This window comes from Heloderma suspectum, chromosome 16 (genome assembly GCF_057233095.1).
Source record: "Heloderma suspectum isolate Gila_16-S chromosome 16, 16-S_ref, whole genome shotgun sequence".
Lineage (NCBI taxonomy): Eukaryota > Metazoa > Chordata > Lepidosauria > Squamata > Helodermatidae > Heloderma > Heloderma suspectum.
This window is the reverse complement of record NC_139473.1, coordinates 17,057,210-17,076,756: the sequence shown is the minus strand read 5'-3', so window position 1 is coordinate 17,076,756 and position 19,547 is coordinate 17,057,210. Positions and strand designations below refer to the sequence as shown.

The following is a 19,547-nucleotide window of genomic DNA, read 5'->3' as shown; positions in this document are numbered from 1 at the left end:
CCTGCCCTGCCACCACAGCCACTGGAACGGAGCATCCTGGAAGAGCCCATGACTAGCTGGAACCCTGAACATGAGCACTCCATACTGCAACATGTTGTTGCAGGCCCCATGTCCCTCTGTAAAAGAAAGGTCGCCAGATTAAAACCAGCTCAACAACATGCTGGAGGGCTTGTGCAAATAAAAAGATCTTTGCATGGTGTTGGAAAGGTATCAGATTTGGTCCCAGGTGAGCCACCCAGGGAAGGGCATTCCACATGTGGGGAACCGCAAGAGGAAGTTTCTCTTTTCCATCACCACCTCCTTTAATTCAGAAGGGAGGGGCAGGTTTGGAGGTGAGCCTCTGATGATGATTATAATGTTTGGGCAGGGTTGTGTGACTCTTTGGATACCTGGGTCAAACAAAGCCAGAGTGAGTATTAAAAATGAGTAGAAGTCTTGTGGCCCCGGAGAAGCGTCAGCAGACAAAATCCTCTGGGGAAACTCCATTGCAGTGAATCTGAGCCATGTAGAAATGTGTACTTAAATGTCCTCTTCGCTGGTGAGCATTTCCACATATGACAAAAATGCAGGAAAATCTTACGGTGTAATAGACCAGTGGTTGTAGCTGACATGGTTGTAGCTTGGTCTGGAAAAATCTAGTTTCTAGCAGTGGGGAACATTGTTGTGCTTAATTGATATTTGGTGGTCTATCTTTACTGTGCTGCCCTTAATGTCACTAAAATTCCACTGTCTGAGGCAACTCATTGATCGTGCCTCCATGGAAGGGCACCTCTAATGGTTGCTCGTGTTTCTGGTTTGCTGCGTGACTCTTGCTGTGGGCAGTTTTCATTTTCAACAACTGGCTTAAGATCGCTGTTATATCTTCCAGGAATTAGGACTGTGCCTGTCTCACTGCTAGGTATGCTTGGTATAAACTTGCTGTCTGTAATGTTTCCATAGGTTCCATGTACATAAAGTCCATTTGTGTGTAGACCTGACTCTCTCGATTCGTTAACCCACAAAAAATCCAGGGAACTACTGGTTTTATAAAATTTGTAAACTGGAAATGAAATCTTGATCCCATTTCTGTTTTACAAATTTTCAATTGTGTCTGCTTCACTCCAGTCTGTTTCTTATCTCTGTGGCTTTTAAAAAATATTAATTGTGGCCCTTCTGGTTTTCTTCCTGAGTAATCCTCCTTTTTGGCAGTAGGAGGGGTAGGGGGAGTATATTTTGGTCTCTTCTTTTTAACAGATTGTTAATATTTTTCAAAAAGGCCTTCTGCTTAGCTATTAGCCACACTGGTTTCTGTTGTGTGTATATACACTCTTTTTGGATTCTTGACTCTGGGATGAATTTCAAGACTGGTTTGTCCAACTGTTAACGATTTCCTCCTTTTTGTAGTAGTTTCCCCATGTGCTGTGACATTCCAGATCAAAATCTGCTGATATGCTGCATTTATATTAAGCGAAATGGAGGGTCGGATATGCTACCTTGGATATGACACTTTGCATGTGTATTACCTTAAATTCTGAGATTACCTTAATGACTGTACAGCCTGACCCTGTATGTAAAAATCCTGTTGAGTCTAAGGCTTACCCGCAAGTAACTATATGAAAAATTGGAGCCTTAGGCTAGCAGTATGGAATGAATTTAAAATTTGGGCACCTTTTTTTTTATGATGAGAAAAAAATGTTTAAAAGTTGAATTGCTGTGATCCTGAGATAGAAGACATGTACTCTGCAAGGCACCTTTTTATACAGCCTGCAGGTTCTTGCTAGATTCCAGCTTTATTTAAAGGAGAAAGAAGTTCCTAGCCTTCAGAGCTCCAGATGGTGATGGTAATAATAATAAAAAAATGCTAAAACCTAAGGAAGAGAAGCAAAGGAGACAGAAACAGGCGGAGGGAATGTCATGGTGTGCTCCAGTTGCCGTGCCCCCCCCATGACAGGAGTAGGCTAAGGGAACATCAGGGCCTTCCTTCCTGGGGAGATGAAAGGTGAAGCAGGACCATTCCATCAGCCCTGGTGAAAACTGATTTGATTTTTTCTTTTTCCCTCCCCATCCCCTTTTCCTTGTGTGTCATATCTTTTTAGATAGTAAGCCTACGGGTCTTATTTTACTGATTGATTATAAGCTGCTCTGGAAATCCTTTTTGTGTGGATAAAAATACTTTAATTAAATAAATTAAATTCTTTTTCTGCTGTGGCACCCCGGCTCTGGAATGAGCTCCCTAGTGAGGTTCGCCTGGCACCTACTTTGTATTCCTTTCGGTGCCAGGTGAAGACCTTTTTATTTTCCCAGGCATTTTAGCATTTTATCTTTCTAAATTTTTAGCTTTGCTGTTTTAAATCAGTATTTTAAACTACTGCACTGCTGCTAAGTTTTATTGTGGTTGTATTGTTATATTGTGGTTTTAATGTTCTATATATTTTAAATTGTTTTATTGTGTGCTGGTTGGTTTTAATTTTTGTGAACTGCCCAGAGAGCTTCGGCTATTGGGCGGTATAGAAATGAAATGAATGAATAATAAATAAATAAATATTGAGAAACAAGCTTGGAAATGAGATGTAGAATATATTGCAATACTGCTGAATTTGAATCAAATTATTATAATTGGAAAATGAGATTATAAAATGCATACATCCACCGGCTTTTGACTGCTACCTATGAAGTGCATACAATGATGCACAAATCATGCCAATGACATGCAGTTAAAATAGCATATTGTCACTTTCTATATGTCCCATGTGTGCACTCTAGAGTCTGGATGACTGGGAGCTGTGAGGCACACACTTAGTAAAGGTTTACCTTGCAGCACCCACCAGCTGGAAGCCAGTTGTGTGTAAAGCTCAATGTGGTCATATCTCCCCAGGATTTCTGAAAGGCTGCAGAGGGGTGGAAATGTTGGGCTTAAGTGCACAGCTAGCAGCTGTAGACCACTAACTCACCTTGTGACACAGTAGTCTGTGTTTGACTGTCAGCTTTGCCACCCTCTTCTCTGCAACTGAACTTATGAATACCACTCAAACATCACATTTGTTTTAGAATAACTAAACTGATTGAATAGGAGCTGGGCATAAGTGTCCAGCATCCTCAGAATGTGATGGTGTCTCCATCACCAGTGTGGATGGTGCTCATGTAATAGGGAAGGACATATTTCAGCTGCAGTTAAGAGCTTGGAAGTGAGTTGTGGGTTTGTGTGTTCCCTCTCTGGAGCAAATTCCAGCCTCCTGCCTTAAACGTACTTAAGGGACACATTAGCACTTACGTTAACTATGGTTAAAGCTAACAAAGTTCTTCACTTACCCAAGATTCTTAATAAGGGTTTAAAGCTGGTTAAGGATCCCTTAGGATTAGTCTTAATGTTATTGCAGATGTATCCCTTAGCCACTTAGTAGGAGGAGGAATCTGCCATAGGGGAGGAGAGTTAATGATTCCTGGTCAGTTATGTCTGCTTCTGCTTGTATTTCCTCATTTTTCTTATTTCATTTTGGTAAGCTTATAAGCGCTGTAGGATGAGTGACTAATTGGAGAGCTGCTTAACTCCAAGTCCATGCACAAAGGAAACTCTTGTCTGTTTTAGGGCCTTTGAACATGCTCGGCTTAACTGGTTTGGGAGCTTTTTTTGGGGGGGGGGGGTCTTTTTGCCATGGGAAGCTGGCTCTGGATCTTCCAGGCCAGAAGTGAACTATAATGCCAGAGTTATTGGAGAGAGCCCCTCGCTTGCATCCTGCCTTACTGGTGAGCTGTTTTTCTCACTTCTCATGAACATCAGATTTATTTGCAATGAAAGGAAATCGATTAGAAGTAAAGAAAAATCTGGAGGCAAATCCTCCCTGAAGGTACATAACACAACTTCTATTGACTTCATGCGGATGCGGTGCACATACTTGAATTTAGTGCTTAAATAGAATGAACAGAGATATGAGGAAAGCATCGTGGAGTGATGCAGAAATAGATCTCAGCACAGCTAGAGTATTATGCCAATACTCGTCCTGTGTCATTCAGTGTGTGTAAAGGAAGGTAACCTATTGGGTACGGATGGAAGACGTGATGGGGTGACTGGTGCTCTGGCATAGAGCACATTCATTGTGTGCAGAAAGTCCCTAATTCAGTCCCCAGCAAAATCTAGTTTAAAGGTTCTTGGGTCTCTGGTTGGGCGTCTTTCCCAGCCCTGGTCACTGGGAGAGCCGCTACAAGTCAGAATAGGCAGGGCTGGGTTAGATGGGATCAACTTAGTATAAGGCATCAGCCAAAAATGTGCCATTTTCAGAAATTTTGAAGCCATTAGGGAATACCGCCCCATTTTTATTAATGGAAATTTGGCGGGGGGGATGAAATACATGCAATAGATCAAACCTATTTTACTGCTTTAACAACATAAAATGCATCATTTAGAAAGTAGAAAGCACATAAACTTGTTCTAGTTGGCGTATTTATGCAATTTACAGAGCAATCTTGTGTATTTGTACTTAGGGGTCAGATCCAGTTTGTTTAGTGGAGCTTACTCTCAAGTAAGCATGTATAGGATTTCAACTTCAAAGAATACATGTTATGCAGTGTAAATCCTATACATACCTACTCAGATGTTCAGTGGATCTTAACTTCCAGATAAGTGTGAATAGGATTGCAGCCTTAGTTTTGTACAAGCAAAAGGGCAGCAGATCCAGGATACCTGCTTCTAGTATCTCCAAACTAGTTTGAAGGGCACCAGAAGAAGGCAGGCAACATTTCACAAGAAAAGGAAGACCCTGTGTGCAGTACGCTCTATGTACAAAATGCATCTTGGGTTTATATTTGTCTACAGTATATATAGACTATCATTTTCTAACGCTGTAGATCAGCTTTTCCTAATCTGGCGCCCTCCAGATGTGCTGGACTACAACTCCCATCACTCTGGCCAATGTGGCTGCAGGTAGCTGGGGATTATGGGAGTTGTAGTCCAATGCATCTGGAGAGCGTCGGGTTGGGGAAGGCTGCTTACATTATGGCTTACATAAAAATCTTCATACTACATTTTGAGTGAGTAAAGCTTTGTCTTAAAAAGCATTTAACTTGCTCCAAATGAGTTGGGGGAGGCAGGGGGGAAGGGAAAAACTTGTATCCCCCTGATTTTTCCATTCTCCCCCTCTCCCTCCCACCTGGGCATTCATATCTCTAGCAGCAGTATGTGTTCATGGATGCATGAAGTATTCTAAAAAGAATGGCCTCAGGTCTGGCTAGAAGCTGTGTGCTCTGGCTCAGAGTGTTGGTGGAGGATGCCTACAGGATAGCTGTATTTTTTGTTGTTGTTCTAGTGGGGCCAGCTTGTAAGTAGATGCTATTCTCCACTCGAGTTCCAACATTTTACAGCAGTGTGTGTCGCAAGATGTAGAAGAGATTTAGGAGGACTAGAAGACCGTCGTCCACGAATAGCATGAGAGGCTTATGGCTTTATTGTTTATGTGGACTCCATTGAAATTGTTCCTTTCTTGGCCTTTCCAATGAGCTAAAAAACAAGAAATTGGCCAAGAGCATGGCTGCTCTCAAGGGAACCTGTTCCGATATATAGAAAGGGTGAGAGAAATAAAGTCAACGCTCTTACTGAATCTTGCCTCCAGATCCTGAAAAACCTGAAAGGTCAAAACACAGAAGTGGTGATATGTAGTAGTTGTTCATAATGTCAGGAGTCATGCCAAAAAAGCATTTCCAGTGCACTGCTAGTATAGACTTGTGGACTATCAAGAGTCTTTTCATGTCTAAATTGTCCTCGCCAAAGGAAACAGAGGAGTGTCATCTCTGTGGATTGTATTGGGGCATCATGGAGATGGCTGATGGGATATTTAAATGAAGCCATGGTTCAAATGTAGGATATAAAATACTTTGATAATGAGGTTTATTTACTTTCACCACTGGGTTTTGAATTAATTTTTTTTTTTAGGGTCTGAGCAAATTTAAAATTATGTTCTCTTTTTTCCTGATAGAGGGAGCTTGATGCTACAGCGACAGTTTTAGCTAACCGACAAGATGAAAGTGAACAATCAAGAAAGAAACTTATTGAACAAAGCCGCGAGTTCAAGAAAAACACTCCAGAGGTGAGTTGCAACGCTAATTCCACATCTATTTTCCTTGCATAGCAACAGACATGTATTTTTAAATGGAAACAAACTTGAGCGGCCTTTTCTTTCAGGTCATTCCTTGGACTCCTGTTTTGTGAATGGGGTATATAACCATTTGATCAAAGGTCAGGGTGTCTGACTTGGTGCAGTCTAAATTGTAGTACTTGAGTTGTTCAGATTTTCTGTGGAAAATTTTCCACTACTTTATATTTTCATAGGAAATGTTCCATTTCCAAATATGCATTGTTCCACAAAATTAACTAATAACATAATAAAACGGATAGAATGCCATTCAAATAAGGCAGCTTCTTAGTTGTAGCATTCTGATTACAATACTTGGGAAATATCTATGTATCTTAATCTATAGCTATTTAAGCATGCTAAAATGAGTATGTTACCAAGTTTCATAGAATCATAGAATAGTAGGGTTGGAAGGGGCCTACAAGACCATCAAGTCCAACCCCCTGCTCAATGCAGGAATCCAAGTCAGAGCATCCCTGACGGATGGTTGTCCAGCCTCGTCTTGAATGCCTCCAGCGTGGGAGAGCCCACCGCCTCCCCAGGGAATTGGTTCCATTGTCGCATTGCTCTAACAGTCAGGAAGTTTTTCCTGATGTTCAGCCGGAATTTCAGTGCCTTCATTTATTTTTTCTTGATTTAAATAAAGTAAAGGAGGTGCTTGCTATTGAGCTGTCATGTCTCGATACTTAGAGAGATCCCAAAAAATTTGCAAGTAAACTTTCGCAGTTGCTTGAAAGTAACATCTAAACCACATTTATCGTTGCTTTATTGATTTTTCCCCTTCTCTTGCATGAGGTAAGATTACAATTTTCATGGTTGGAAGTTACAGTTCATAGGCTCTTCTGTATGGTTGTGTTGAGGTTACACAAAAACAGCTGGTATAGTAAAATGGGAGTCGTTTTGCCATCGTGGCTGTAGAGATGGCTGAGTACATGAGTCCACCTATCTATACTCCTGTTTTTCATTTTGTTTTACGCTGTTGTACCTTTCAGAAGGGAGGAGTGGTAGGTCAGTCGTAGAACATCTGCTTTGCTTGTTGAAGGCCCCTGGTTCAATTCCTTGCATTTCTATTTAAAAGAATCCCAAGCAGTGGGCCTGGAAATAATCTCTGCCTGAATCTTTGGAGAGCTGTGGCTGGTCAGAGTTACCAATATTGGGTGAGATGGACCAGTGGTCTCATTCACAGTAAAGCAGCTTCATGTGTGCAAGAATCTCTTTGCCTAGTGAACTGCTTGGTTTTCAAGGTACAGTCCATATTTTGGTGCAGATTCTGGAATTGCTTGGCTTCAAAGAGATGACTTTTGCTCAACAATGTGGCTTGCAGTTGGCAGATTCTTTTGCTTTTCCCTCCTGCTTGTGAGAAGCCAGTATTTGATGGAAGCAGGAAAAAGTGTTGGAGGTGTGAGATGGAATGCTTAGTCTCTCCATACTTGGGGGAGAGAGATATGTTATGCAGAGCACTAAGGTTTGTAGAAGATGGGGTTGGTGATGTATAGTATAGCTGACAAACCTCCTCCAACCTGAGTCCCTCCAGATGTTTTGGCCTACAGCTCCTATCAGACTCAGCCTGCATAGCCAGTGGGTGGGTATGATGGGAGCTGTAGGCCAAAACATCTGGAAACATTCTGTTTGGGGAAAGCACTTTTGGTATAGGAAGTACCTTTGGTGTAGCACCTTTGGCATGGTGGCAGGAAGTGGGGGGGGGATGCTAAAGGAAATGATTATCTAACACAGCCTTCCCCTATTCGGTCCCCTCCAGACATTTTGGACTACAACTCCCATAATTCCCAGCCAGCATGACCAATGGTTAGGGATGGTGGGAGTGGGAATCCAAAACATCTGAAGGGAACCAGGTTTGGGAAGGCTGCTTTAACACAATAACAACAAAAAACAAGCAGTTTTGATAGCATAATTCACAGCTAATGAATTTGTGATGAGTTTCCACAAAGAATGATGAGACAGAGAGAGAGAGAAAATGCTAGATCCAATAAGTCAAAGGAATGCATTTATCCTAATTTGGGTGACGGAGGGAGGATACCAACTGAATATGTAATAATGGCCTCGTTTCCCCTGTTTCTCTTTCCTTTAAGTCCATCAATCTCATTTCTCATTCTTTTCCCTCGTTTCCTATGGACTATGTCCTTCTTTCAGCTATTGGAACTTCTTTTTCTGAAGCTTGGAGTTATCAACAGATGCAAATAGCTTCTTAAAATTTATTGGGTAGCTAACTTTGAAGGGCTTGTAGCTCTTTTACCACACCTCCTTATCACATCTTCTTATGAGGAAGTTATGATGTATAAGATGAGCTTGCTGAACATGCAAACATGTACACACCCTATCAACAGAACTGCTTGCTCTTTATTAGCATTGTTAACTTATTCCCCCTTCGCTGCCACAAGATGTGATTGTTGTCACTAAAATGTAAATAAAATGGGATGAGACAAATTCGTGAAAGACAGTAGGTTTATCTGTAACTATTAGCTACTGCGGCCAAATTAAATCTGCCTGTTCAGAGACAACTGGGGGCATACAGTGTGGAAGGGCTATTTCCTTCATCCCCTGCTTTGGGGCTTCCAGGAGGCATCTGGCTGGCCACTGTGGGGAACAGGATGCTGGACTAGATAGACCGTTGATCTGATCCTGTGTGAGTTGTGTAGGACAGGGCTGGGCTGAGAGTAGACTACCAGGCTTCACCTTCCAGCATTCCTGACCATTGGCTATGCTGGCGGGGGCTTCTGGAAGTTGTAGTCTAAAGCAGGTGGAGATCTACTGCCCGCCGAACCCTAGTGTAGGAGGCTGGAGCTCACAACAGGGAGACACCCCCGCCTACACACACATACCCATTCTGGACAAAGATGGCGTTCTGACTCTTTCTCTAAACCGATATTATTTTTGTTCAGCAGAATAGTAATTTGGTGTAGGTAGAAAGACTGGAAGAAAAATCCCACGTATCTGTCGTCCGTCTTTCAAAAAATGTGATGCTAGTGGCCAAGAATTTAAATGTGTTCTTAATACTTCTTTCAGAGTCTTTCAGAGTCTGGCTCTTAAATATTTGATGCTGGCTCATTTGGAAGTGACAATATGACCTGGTTCACACGTAACAAGAAGCACTGTAGGTGAATTTCCCTGCAGGGTTTCTTTTCGTGGTGGTGACGGCCATTTTGAATATTCGAGCTGCAGTGGGGGCATGCTGTAGCTTGCTGTTATGTGCGAACCTAGCATGGATGGGTTGTTGGGGTGGTTGACAAGCCACCCACAACCGTAAAATAGTCAGAGGATTCTGGGTGGCTTGTCAACCACCCCAGCAGTCCACCCTTGCTGTGTTCATGCATAACAGCAAGCTGCAGCGTAGTCCTGCTGCAGTTCAAATATTCAGAATGGTGGCGGCTGCTGCAACAAGGAACCCCACAGGGAAATTCATCCATGGTGGCTTCTAGTTACATGTGAATTGGGCCTATGACTCTACCCTTCCTTTGTTGGTCTGTTGCAACAGCCATCATCTGACCTTGAGAGAACGTAAGCATTTGAGTCTTGTTTGGTAACACAAATGTATTTAGCGCATCCACAGGTGATCTCTTTTCAGATCTTCTGGTGTGTGTGGTTTTTAGTCTTAGCATATTACAGCGTTGCATCCTTCTGTCCATGGTTCCTTGAATGAGTTGGCTATGTGTTAAGATTCACAAGGCCCAAAACAATGAAGCTGTACACATTTTGGATGTGGATTTATGTCCAATCCAACTCTGGTTTATCGTGATGTGCAAATCGGGTCATAGAAAGCCTGCTCGGCTCTCATTTGCTCACTGCAAAAGAAACCTTGCCACCTTCTTGGATTCGCCTTTTCAGGTTTATGTGTTTTGTCATCCATCTGTGTACCATTATTGTGCATGCTTCTCTTAAGAACTAAATGTTGAAAGTGGGGTCAGTTTAAAGAAAAGGAAGAGACCTGTTCGTCTAAACAGCTACAGTGCATCTGATAATGTCGTTACTGGACGCAAAGACAGAGGATGGATGCCACTCAGGCAGCAAGAACCGACAGGGCCATCTTGTGCCCTCTCAGGTGATTACACGCAACAGTAGCAGCTCTCATCAGCATAACCAAGGAAAATATCAGAAGAACTGCTCAGACGGAAGCAATCACAAGGCCTGGTCTATTTTTACAATCATGGTCAACATTTTGCAAAGAACTTCAGATGTTCCAAGTTAAATGTAAGATACTCTTAAAGGACCACAGGGAGGAATTATCTGTTTAATGGATTTTTATGAAACCATTTTTTTAAACCCCCCAAACTTTAAAAGAATAAACTCACAAAAGAAAAAGAAAATAAAACATTGCAAAGCCCTGTAAAAACAGGAATAGGCCTAGAGTAAACGATGGTTTAGCATTTGACTGGTCACAAAAGTTTATGATCATGGTCCCAGGGCATAGTCTGAAGGCACATGAGTAGGGATGCTGGAGAAATTCGAGATGAACTAAAATGAGCTCGGTTTTCTAAGAATCCAACCTGCAGAATCTGTTGCAGAGCGACCCCTTCAGGCCACGTGGAGTCTGTGGACTGTTGGATTTTTTTTTTTTCATTCCTGAAATTTACGCATATAAATTCGTAGGAAGATACATACGTTTCTGCTGAGGAAATGTTGAATGGAATAGAGGACAATACACTAAACATTACATATTAAGGTAAATGATGTAAATACTTACGTAATTATTTGCGTATTTTTCTGCATGACTAATTTTTTTTTTTCATCTGTCTGTGGGCGGACAATCGAACAAAAGGCACCTGACAATCCATGAAACATAGATGGAGCGGATTTTACACAGTTCGGACATCCCTGCACATGAGGCAGCCACCATGCTGAAACTAAGCAGATTTGGGTCTGGTCTGTGCTTGGAGGGGAGACCTCCAATGGGAACCCTATGTAGCCACCTTGAGTTCCATGATGGAAGAAAGGTGGGATATAAATGAAATAAAATAAAATAAATAAATGATCAGTCAAACATTGGTCAGCCATTTTAAGTCTGCAATCCTAAATGTGCTTACAAGGGAGTAAGCCGCACTGAACACAGTGAGACTTACTTCTGAGTAAAGAAGATAGGATTGCACTATAAAAGCATTAACTATATTTGAACAACAGCAAAAATATTTAGTGATCTACAGGCTTGATAAGTCTACTAATTACCAAAAGAGAATAGTTAATTGTTGCTGCAAAACAATGAAATTACCTTTTTGAAAAATAGTAATTATTATAACATTTAACATAAGAAGCTGCCTTACGCGAAGGCAGACTATTGGCCCATCTACCTTAGTACCTGTAGTGGCTATCCAGAGTTTCAGGTAGGAGTCTTTTCCCTACCTGGGACCTTCTGTATGCAAAAGATGTACGCTACCACTGAACTATGAGTCACGACCTGCCCCTTCAGAAACTAGCGTTTCCGCTCGTTTCGGGGATTGCCACTGAGAAGCAATCGTTACAATGTATACTCAGTCACCTCAGATACAAATTGGAGCAGCGGTATACCAGTTAGCAAAATCCCTCCTCTCAAACATGTGATGATGTAAACATCTTTGCAACAAAATTACATAGGGAGCCTCAGTCTTAAAGTTACTTTATAGAATATATAAGGCTGCAGTCAAGTCTTTCAATCTAGCAATTCCAGTTCGTCCTGCATATTCCTAGCTGGGCCGGATGGAAAGCCTTTTTCATGTGAGGCAATGCCAGAGTTTGAGGTTTTTCAGCTCCCTTGATGTTCTCTGTGCAGTAGGCAGCCGGTGTCTGGATGAGCTCCTAAAGATCGTTTTCCTTTCACGTTTTTCCATGGCAGGGTCTTGCCACAGGTTAGTACTTAAGTGTCTCTTGCCTCCCAGCTTTCTGCATGCTGCTGGCCAAGATGCCTGAAGAGGCTTTTCAAAATCTGTTGCAAGTAAATTGGTATTTAGGAGAGCCCTGGAGCAGAGCCCCCCCCCCCTCAACTGTCAGTGGCAGTTACAGCACTGAAACATCTGCAGACTGAGCCATTAGGATGCTCTGGAGATGAGAAAGAAAGACTCAGTCAAGTAACTTCTCTTTGTAGCACTCTTAGCAAATTCCCCGTCATGTGTTCTGGGCTGCCGTGTTTCCAACTGTATAGGGAGATTGGTGCCTTCAGGAACAGAAGCAGTATTACCAGGGGGCTCTGGGGCTTCGTATTGGGACCAGCTGCTTTAGTAGGAGGGACACAACATCTGTTAAGACTAAGCTCCTGCTGGAGAAGTACTGCACATCTCATGTACTGGTGACTGATTTCTGTGTTTCAACCTTATTTTGACTAATGGGTGGATGGACACATTTGCAACATGAGACACTATTGCAGGCAGGCACTCCTGGCACTGAAGTTAGAAAGGAGTTTTCTGAAACTTTAAATTCAAAGATTGCTTCTGCTGCTGCTCCCCCTCCGGGTCTTATTTCCTTATCTCAGAAAACATCTGGAGCCATATGTCTGTTCTAGGCCTACTATAGCCTAGCGTCAGTAGTGGCAGCCGGAGGGTACATCCCTCAAAAACCCAAAGCAGAATTTGATAACAGTTGCTACCAAAACTATGTCTTGGCTGACTAGACCCTGTCAAAGGCACTTTCAGTGACTTGGCATCCCAGTTTTGTTACTATCTTTTTGGCAGGTATGTGTGAGGAGTGTTCAGGTTGTTACCTCGTTACGCATTTAGAATATTTAAATCTTTTGTGAGATGTCTGACATCTGAATTGCCTCAGCTGATGGGAATCTTGTTTCATTTCCAATTTTCCAATGTGAATAATTTGGGTATCTTGTGGCCGCACGAGATGTCTCCTAGGGAGCATGCAAAAACACCCTAGTCACTTCTGGAATAATCAGCTCCATATAATTTTAACTAGTCAGTAGCTGATTTATCCACCACAGTGCTTTATCCAGATAAAATGGGTCATATGTGTTCCATTTCCTCTTGTGTGTGAATTCCCCCTTCCCCTTTACCCTGTACTGCATCTGCTTGGCATGAGGCCTGGTTGACGCAACCCTATAACCCAGCTCCAAACTTTGTCTTAGCCTGTGTTAACAGGAGTCAAACCATCATACCAAGCTGGGTGGCATTTTTTTGCAAAAGGGGAGGGTATGGATAGGGAGCGGATGTGCAGACTGTTGGCCTGTTCCTGATTTTCTAGCTCCAGTTAAAGGCCAGTTAATGTTCCATTTGCACTGATGGAATGCTGGTGTGCCTTCTGGCTTCCCGTGAAGCTGGCTGCAGAACTTAGGCAATTATCTCCGCCGTGAGTTCCCTTTCACATCCGTGTCATGGAAAAGCAGCTACATTTGAGAGGCTCGAAAAAGAGATCTTTGTTGCACTGTTAAAGCTGTGGATCCTCAAGGGAGTTCTTGTCCCACTGTAAATAAGTAGTGAGCGCTCTCCAGGAAGATTTATGAGTTAACCTCGCTGTGAGAGTTTGAGTACGACTGACAAAAAGTGATATTTCTGGACAAGGCGAACACTAGGACTGTACGTTAGGTTCTGTTACATAATGGTGATATCATGCCTTTGAATTTTCTGCAGTTAGTCACTTTAATATAATAGTTAATTACAGGGTGTTCTGGCCATTTCAGGATTAAGGCTGCCTGAAATGTATACTGTGTTAAAATTGGTGCGGGGGGGGGGGGAGCGAGCTCTAATTAAAAACAGCCATTTTGTTTTGCCAGCTGTGCAGCTTCTTAGAGGCCCTGTAGAATGCATCTAAGCATTCTTTATTAATTTTCAAAATGTGGTTGATCTTGATAATTTTGAATCTTTGCAGCTACCCTTAAAAGTGGGAATTGGTCACAGAGATACCAGGAGAAACGCTTCTTTTTACAAAAGGCTGTAAGCTGCTTTGTTCTGCCTGCCAGGGAAAAGATCAGAAGTGAGAGTTTGGAGAGTTAATATGGACCAAAAAGCGAAATGCTTTTTATTTCCTCAGGTCTAGAACTGGGAGTATCAAAGGTGGAAACTGAGCTGGCTCTTGCCCAGTTAGTACTTTAGGTTCAAAGTGGAGTGATATTGTAGCCACAAGTGGTGATGAGGATGTTGGCTTTTTAATAGCCATTCACAGCTGTACCTGTTTAAAACCTGGCAGAGAGGCAAGATGCAATATGAAACCCTGCAATTTGAAAGATGCAATATGAAACCCTCCAGCGTGGCAATTCCTAGACTCTGCCCTAAGAAGAGCCATGCTGGATCAGACCAGAGGTCCATCTCCTCCAGCATGTTGTTCACACAGTGGCAAGCCAGCTGCCTCTAGGAAACCCCCAAGCAGGACATGAGTGCAATAGCGCCCTCCCGGTTGTGTTCCCTAGCAACTGTTGTACAATGGCATACTGATACTGGAGTTGGCATATCACCATCAGGGCTGGTAGCCATTGATAGCCTTCTCCTCCAGGAATCTGCCTTTTCCCCTTTTAAAGCCATCCAAATTGGTGACCATCACTACATCTTGTGGTCCTCTGAGTCTGTGCACTGTGAGAAGTTAATTAAACAATTAAAGGTTTGCCAAAGGGGGGCTGCCGTGGTGCATCTTTGTGAGTGCCTGTTCTCCGTGTATCTCTGCCTCCTCTTGGGGTGAGTAATTCTGGCTGTCCTTTTGTATTGGGAGTGACTTGAATGAGGCGATTGCATCTGATGCTGGAACACCCCAGAATTACACCCTCTGAGAAGAGGCTGCCTGCTCTGGGTTTACCACCTTCCAGGGCAGGTAATAGTTGGCATTGCAGACTCCAAACCTTTTCAGCGATAAGAGTGAAGGGTGCCTCCATTCAGAAAACAAGGAAGGTTCAGCTGTCGGAAATTTGGCAAATTCTGTCTCCAAACTCCCCATCATGAATGTAACAGCTGAATTGTTCACTTGTAGATCTTGCCTGTGGTCAGATTCTGTGTCTTAAAACGAGTGGTGGAGCATGGGATTATAATTGTGAGCGGAATCTGTGTGCCATGGCTTCAGATGTTACAATTTTAACGCTGGTTCAGTGGCCCGAGTGATTTCTCATATCTGCAGTTGCTGCTAATGGCGTCTGTACCGCCCTTTCCTTGAAGGGTCAAGGTGAAGCAACCTTTCTGGCTATTCTCCTTTGGGCAGGAGAAGGGCACAGTAATCCCCCCACACGTGCCCTTGAAAGTTTGATTGCTGGTCTGAGTGTCATTACCTCTATCCAGCCTGCATATGTGTTTGGTAGCTGAGGCTTGAAAGTGACAGAACGGCCTATTAATGCCCATCTGACATCTGCTTTCTTGAGGCTGATGGTCAAATCTTGCAGGAATCTGAAGGCACACAGGGGAGCCTTTGAGCACAACCAGGCAGTAGGTGCACTCTGAGCATAAACAGCCTCTAACTGGTCTGGGAAAAAATGACTTTGCAAGTTGACAGGAGACTGAATAAATGAGCTCTCAAACAGAGCACCTTAACACTTACAGGATTGTGATGGCCCCCTGCTGACCCCCGGACTCTCTCCTAAGTAAATGGAAATTTTGAACCACAGGGAAGTTTTCTCCCGGAAAGCATATGATCTCATTCTCACGTTCTTAGAACTACCTAAGAGGCATCTGGTTAATTTACATGATGGATTTTTAAATTTGTTTTTTGGGGGTGGGGTTTTTTTTACGTTCTTCTGAAGATATTTTTATGCCATGGCAATAATTTATTTCAGTTACTTCTGTTTTAATTAGACTCCTTTTCTCTGTTACTTGATAGCCAAATTGATTCTTTTTTTGGAAGCAAAATATAAGGTTTAAAAATAAATATAAAAAGCTGAATCATGGATGCAGTTTGTTGTGCTTTTCTGTGTGGGACGGAGATATAATTAGCTGGAGAGGTTGGAATTCATCTTGTCTGACTTTTGAGTATTTCTCTCTTGAAAATTAATTAGATATTAATGGAATTGGTGGCACGCTCCCCACCCTTCTAAAAAATAGATGGGGTCATGGTCTTTATGCCTGGGTTGGAGAAATGTTTCCTGGTGCTAGCACCTAATCTTTAGGTAGCAGCTATAAAAGGCACACGCACACACATATACATCAAATTCCTAGGCAGCAGCATCAATTCTTTGGTACCTTGGGGTCTAGGATTGTTCTAGCTCTGGGTATGTTCAAGCTAATATTCATCACAAAGTCCTTATTTACATCAGCAGTTTTTACTGATGCTCTGGTTTTACAAACAGAATGTGCATTTAAGTCCATATTTGCCCATGTGATTTCATGGTCCCCTGGGTTGTTGTTGTTGTTGTTTTTGAATGGGTCATTTGGAAATTGCCTCCTTGCTTCTCTGTGTGGTGAGACAGGGAGTGGACATGGAGCTCAGGCACTTCTTCCCCCCACCCCCACCCCTCCATTTGACCCATGCAAACAGGTCAAGGGAGATCCCACCCTCATGTAACCGCAGGATGTGCTAAGTTATGCTTTTGCTTCTCTGTAGGAGAGGAACAGCTCCTAAGTATAACATATGGTATGGAACTTCAAACCTTCACTGGGTTTGCTTCTAACCATGGAGCTTACTGTGAGCACAATGAACAATTATGTGAATGCTGTTTACATCTTGTAAACTCGATGGCCTTGTAGGCTCCTTCCAACCCTACTATTCTATGATTCTATCTGGACACTCACAAATGTGTTATCATTCAGCCAAATAATTCAATACTTGATTTATAACGCTTAGAGAAAATTTCATCTGTAACCCAATTTTTAAATTACCATCTTGAACAAATTGTGGTCTGGAATAAAGTTCTAGGAAAGTAAGAAGGGCTCTATAAAGGGGAATAAATGTCCATAGGAAACAAAAGCATTTATCCATCATCAGCTCTTAGGATATTAATTGGGAATACTTTGGGGGGCAGGAAATAACCTGATTCAAAGTGCCCATGATTTAAAGGGGGTTAGGGCTGTTTTGGGGGAGAAAACATTAATTTGCTGGTGTCATGGTTAATAGGCATATATCCTTGACTTGAAATAGTTTAATCATATAGAATATGAGGGGACTGTGAATTAATATCGCTCCGGGAGAGAGCGCAGGACAGGAAGGCCTGGCGTGCTATGGTCCATGGGGTCACGAAGAGTCGGACACGACTGAACAAAAAAATGTGAATTAATATAGGCAGATGTAAAGAGTGTTTGTGAGATCTGTCTGATTAATTTCTTTGTATAGTGTTAGTCAGTTGCAACAAAACTAATAAAGAGTCTTGTGGAACTTTAAAGACTAATACATTTATTATGGCATAAGCTTTTGTGAACTATATAGTCCACTTTATCAGATGCAGTATTGGCTCTTAGCCAGAAGTTGCCTGTGGCTCTTCATGATAAATGGATGTGTGACAGTGGTTCAGCTTGAAGAAAACGGTAGTTAATAAGTGAATGAAAAAATGCCCATTTGTGCAAGCGAATAGCTGGCGATATGAAATTGTCAGTCGATCTTTGGTTATATCCAAACCAACTCCTCTGCAGTTGGAACTTATCTGTAATCTTCAAACTGGGAGAAGAGAAAAGCCAGTTTTATATGCCTTTCTAATAGCTCTCTACAATAAAGGGTAAAGATTTTGTTTTGACCAAGATAATTGAAAGGGAGGTTGAAAGTTTATTAAGGATTTCTGTCCTGTTTTTCCAATTTCAAAAAAAGTGCTCAAGGCAGCTTACATCAATAATAAAACTATAAAACAAGAATAATCAAACCATTAAACAGCATATAAAAGCACCATATAAAACAGTAAAAACCGCAGAGACTGAATAGAAATTCAGATTCAAGCAGCAAGCAAGACAAAAGTTTGCATAAACAAGAATCTTCAGCCGGTGACAAAGTACTGAAAGAGAGGGAGACAAACAGTTCTCTCAGGGCAGGGAGTTCAATATTTTTCATGCCACAACTAAAAAGCCCCTTTTGTGTGTTCCCACCAGTAATATTCTTTTGCAGTCGTGTCCATCAGGTGTAGAAAGCCATGGACTTTGGGTCTTTCCAGTTGCTGTTCTCCAACCCCATGACTGTTCCTGTGGAAAGGTTGTGAGCAGGCCTTCGTCTCAGTCTTGCACACTCCCTCCTGTTCTCCCCTCGCAGAGCAGAGAAACAAATGATCCAACCAGGAGAACTTGAAGATATTAAAATGTGGCATCTCCTTTGAACCTGGGCAGTTAAACCCCTTTAAAGACCTTGCACCTACCAGGGGCCCATTCCTAATCTTTGGCTAGGCATAATAATGCCTTGACTGGTGCAGGAACCATTAATGGGTGGCACCAGGTTTGTAGCTAGGTGCCTGTTCTGTGTTGAAGATGCATCACAGGAGGCAAAGAGCATCTTGCACTCTTCAGCTGTCCAGTCGCCAGGACCATTTATACAGGTGCCTGCGGTTCCCAAGTATCTTTCTTTTGGGTTGGTGAGGGCAGGAGGGAGTTGGCAATTCCTGTATCTGGAAGTGAAATATGCAAAGGTTTTGTTGACTCAAAAGTCCCCAAAGGGCTTGAAGGAACCGGAAGGCCGCCCAGCCCAGCCATCCCAAGGAGAGAGCTGCCCCACCCCTTTATGCGTCTGCCTTAAATGAAACCTGTCCCTTGAGAGCCATTTACAAACAAATTAAAGAACATGTGAGAAGTAGAGAAATGGAGAGTAATTTTTATTGTTGGATTCTTTTTGAATTAACACATTTTCAGTGTTGGTGAATATATGGAAAAATGAAATTACGCTGCTATCCAGCCGTGTCTCCAATGTGACAATAAATCAATTTTTTCCCTTTTAAAATGTCAGGCCCTGTAATTTATGTTTGCTTCGGCCAGTACTAAATTCATAGTAGGTGTTTTAGTTGGCAAGCATCATTCCAGGGATTCTGAGGGCTTTTAAAAAATACTGTGCTTTTGTTCTTGGCCAAAATTAAGTGTGGAAAATCATATATGTATTTTTTGCTAATTGCGAAAACTAGGTTGTTTCTCTTTTCTTCTGCAGAAATATTTGTAGCCAGTCCTCTTCAAGTAATCCTTGTGGCTTAGATTCAATAGAGTCTTGACTGCAGTGTTTTTAACTGGCAAGTCTTTTGAAGCAAGATCTGCTTTTGTGGCAGTGAAGAATGTATGTGTGGTTAAGACTGATTTTTTTTAATTGTTGGGCATGAACAACTGGAGTTTCTTCCCCAAACGTGCAGCTGATTTACATTGTGTACCTATAGAGTGGGCTGTGCAGCTTCAGTGATGAGGAGAAATACATTGTGCATCTGATTTATCTATTAATGGCTTGGAGCAAATTTGCAAGTCTTTGCTGGAAGCAATTGCCATAAATCGTAAATTGTTTGCATGATTGTAGCAGATGCCATATTATCATCGACAGATACATTCAACAGACGTCTAGAGCGTTGTTTTTTGAACTCTGTTCCAGGACATCCTGAGGTCCCTTGGAAGCTTTTCAGGGGTTCCTCAATAAGGTGACCAGAAATGGTGGACAAATTTAGGG

General features: G+C 42.3%; 1 protein-coding gene across 10 annotated transcripts in view; it reads left to right on the top strand.

Annotated features, from left to right (window-relative positions):
• CUX1 (cut like homeobox 1) overlaps positions 1 to 19,547 on the top strand; it is a 337,359-nt gene that overhangs the window by 78,321 nt on the left and 239,491 nt on the right. For all 10 annotated transcript variants that reach the window (XM_084823412.1, XM_084823413.1, XM_084823415.1 and 7 more), the window contains exon 2: positions 5,946 to 6,056. In XM_084823412.1, the coding sequence (XP_084679538.1) occupies positions 5,946 to 6,056 (111 nt within the window). The remainder of the gene's footprint in view (positions 1 to 5,945; positions 6,057 to 19,547) is intronic.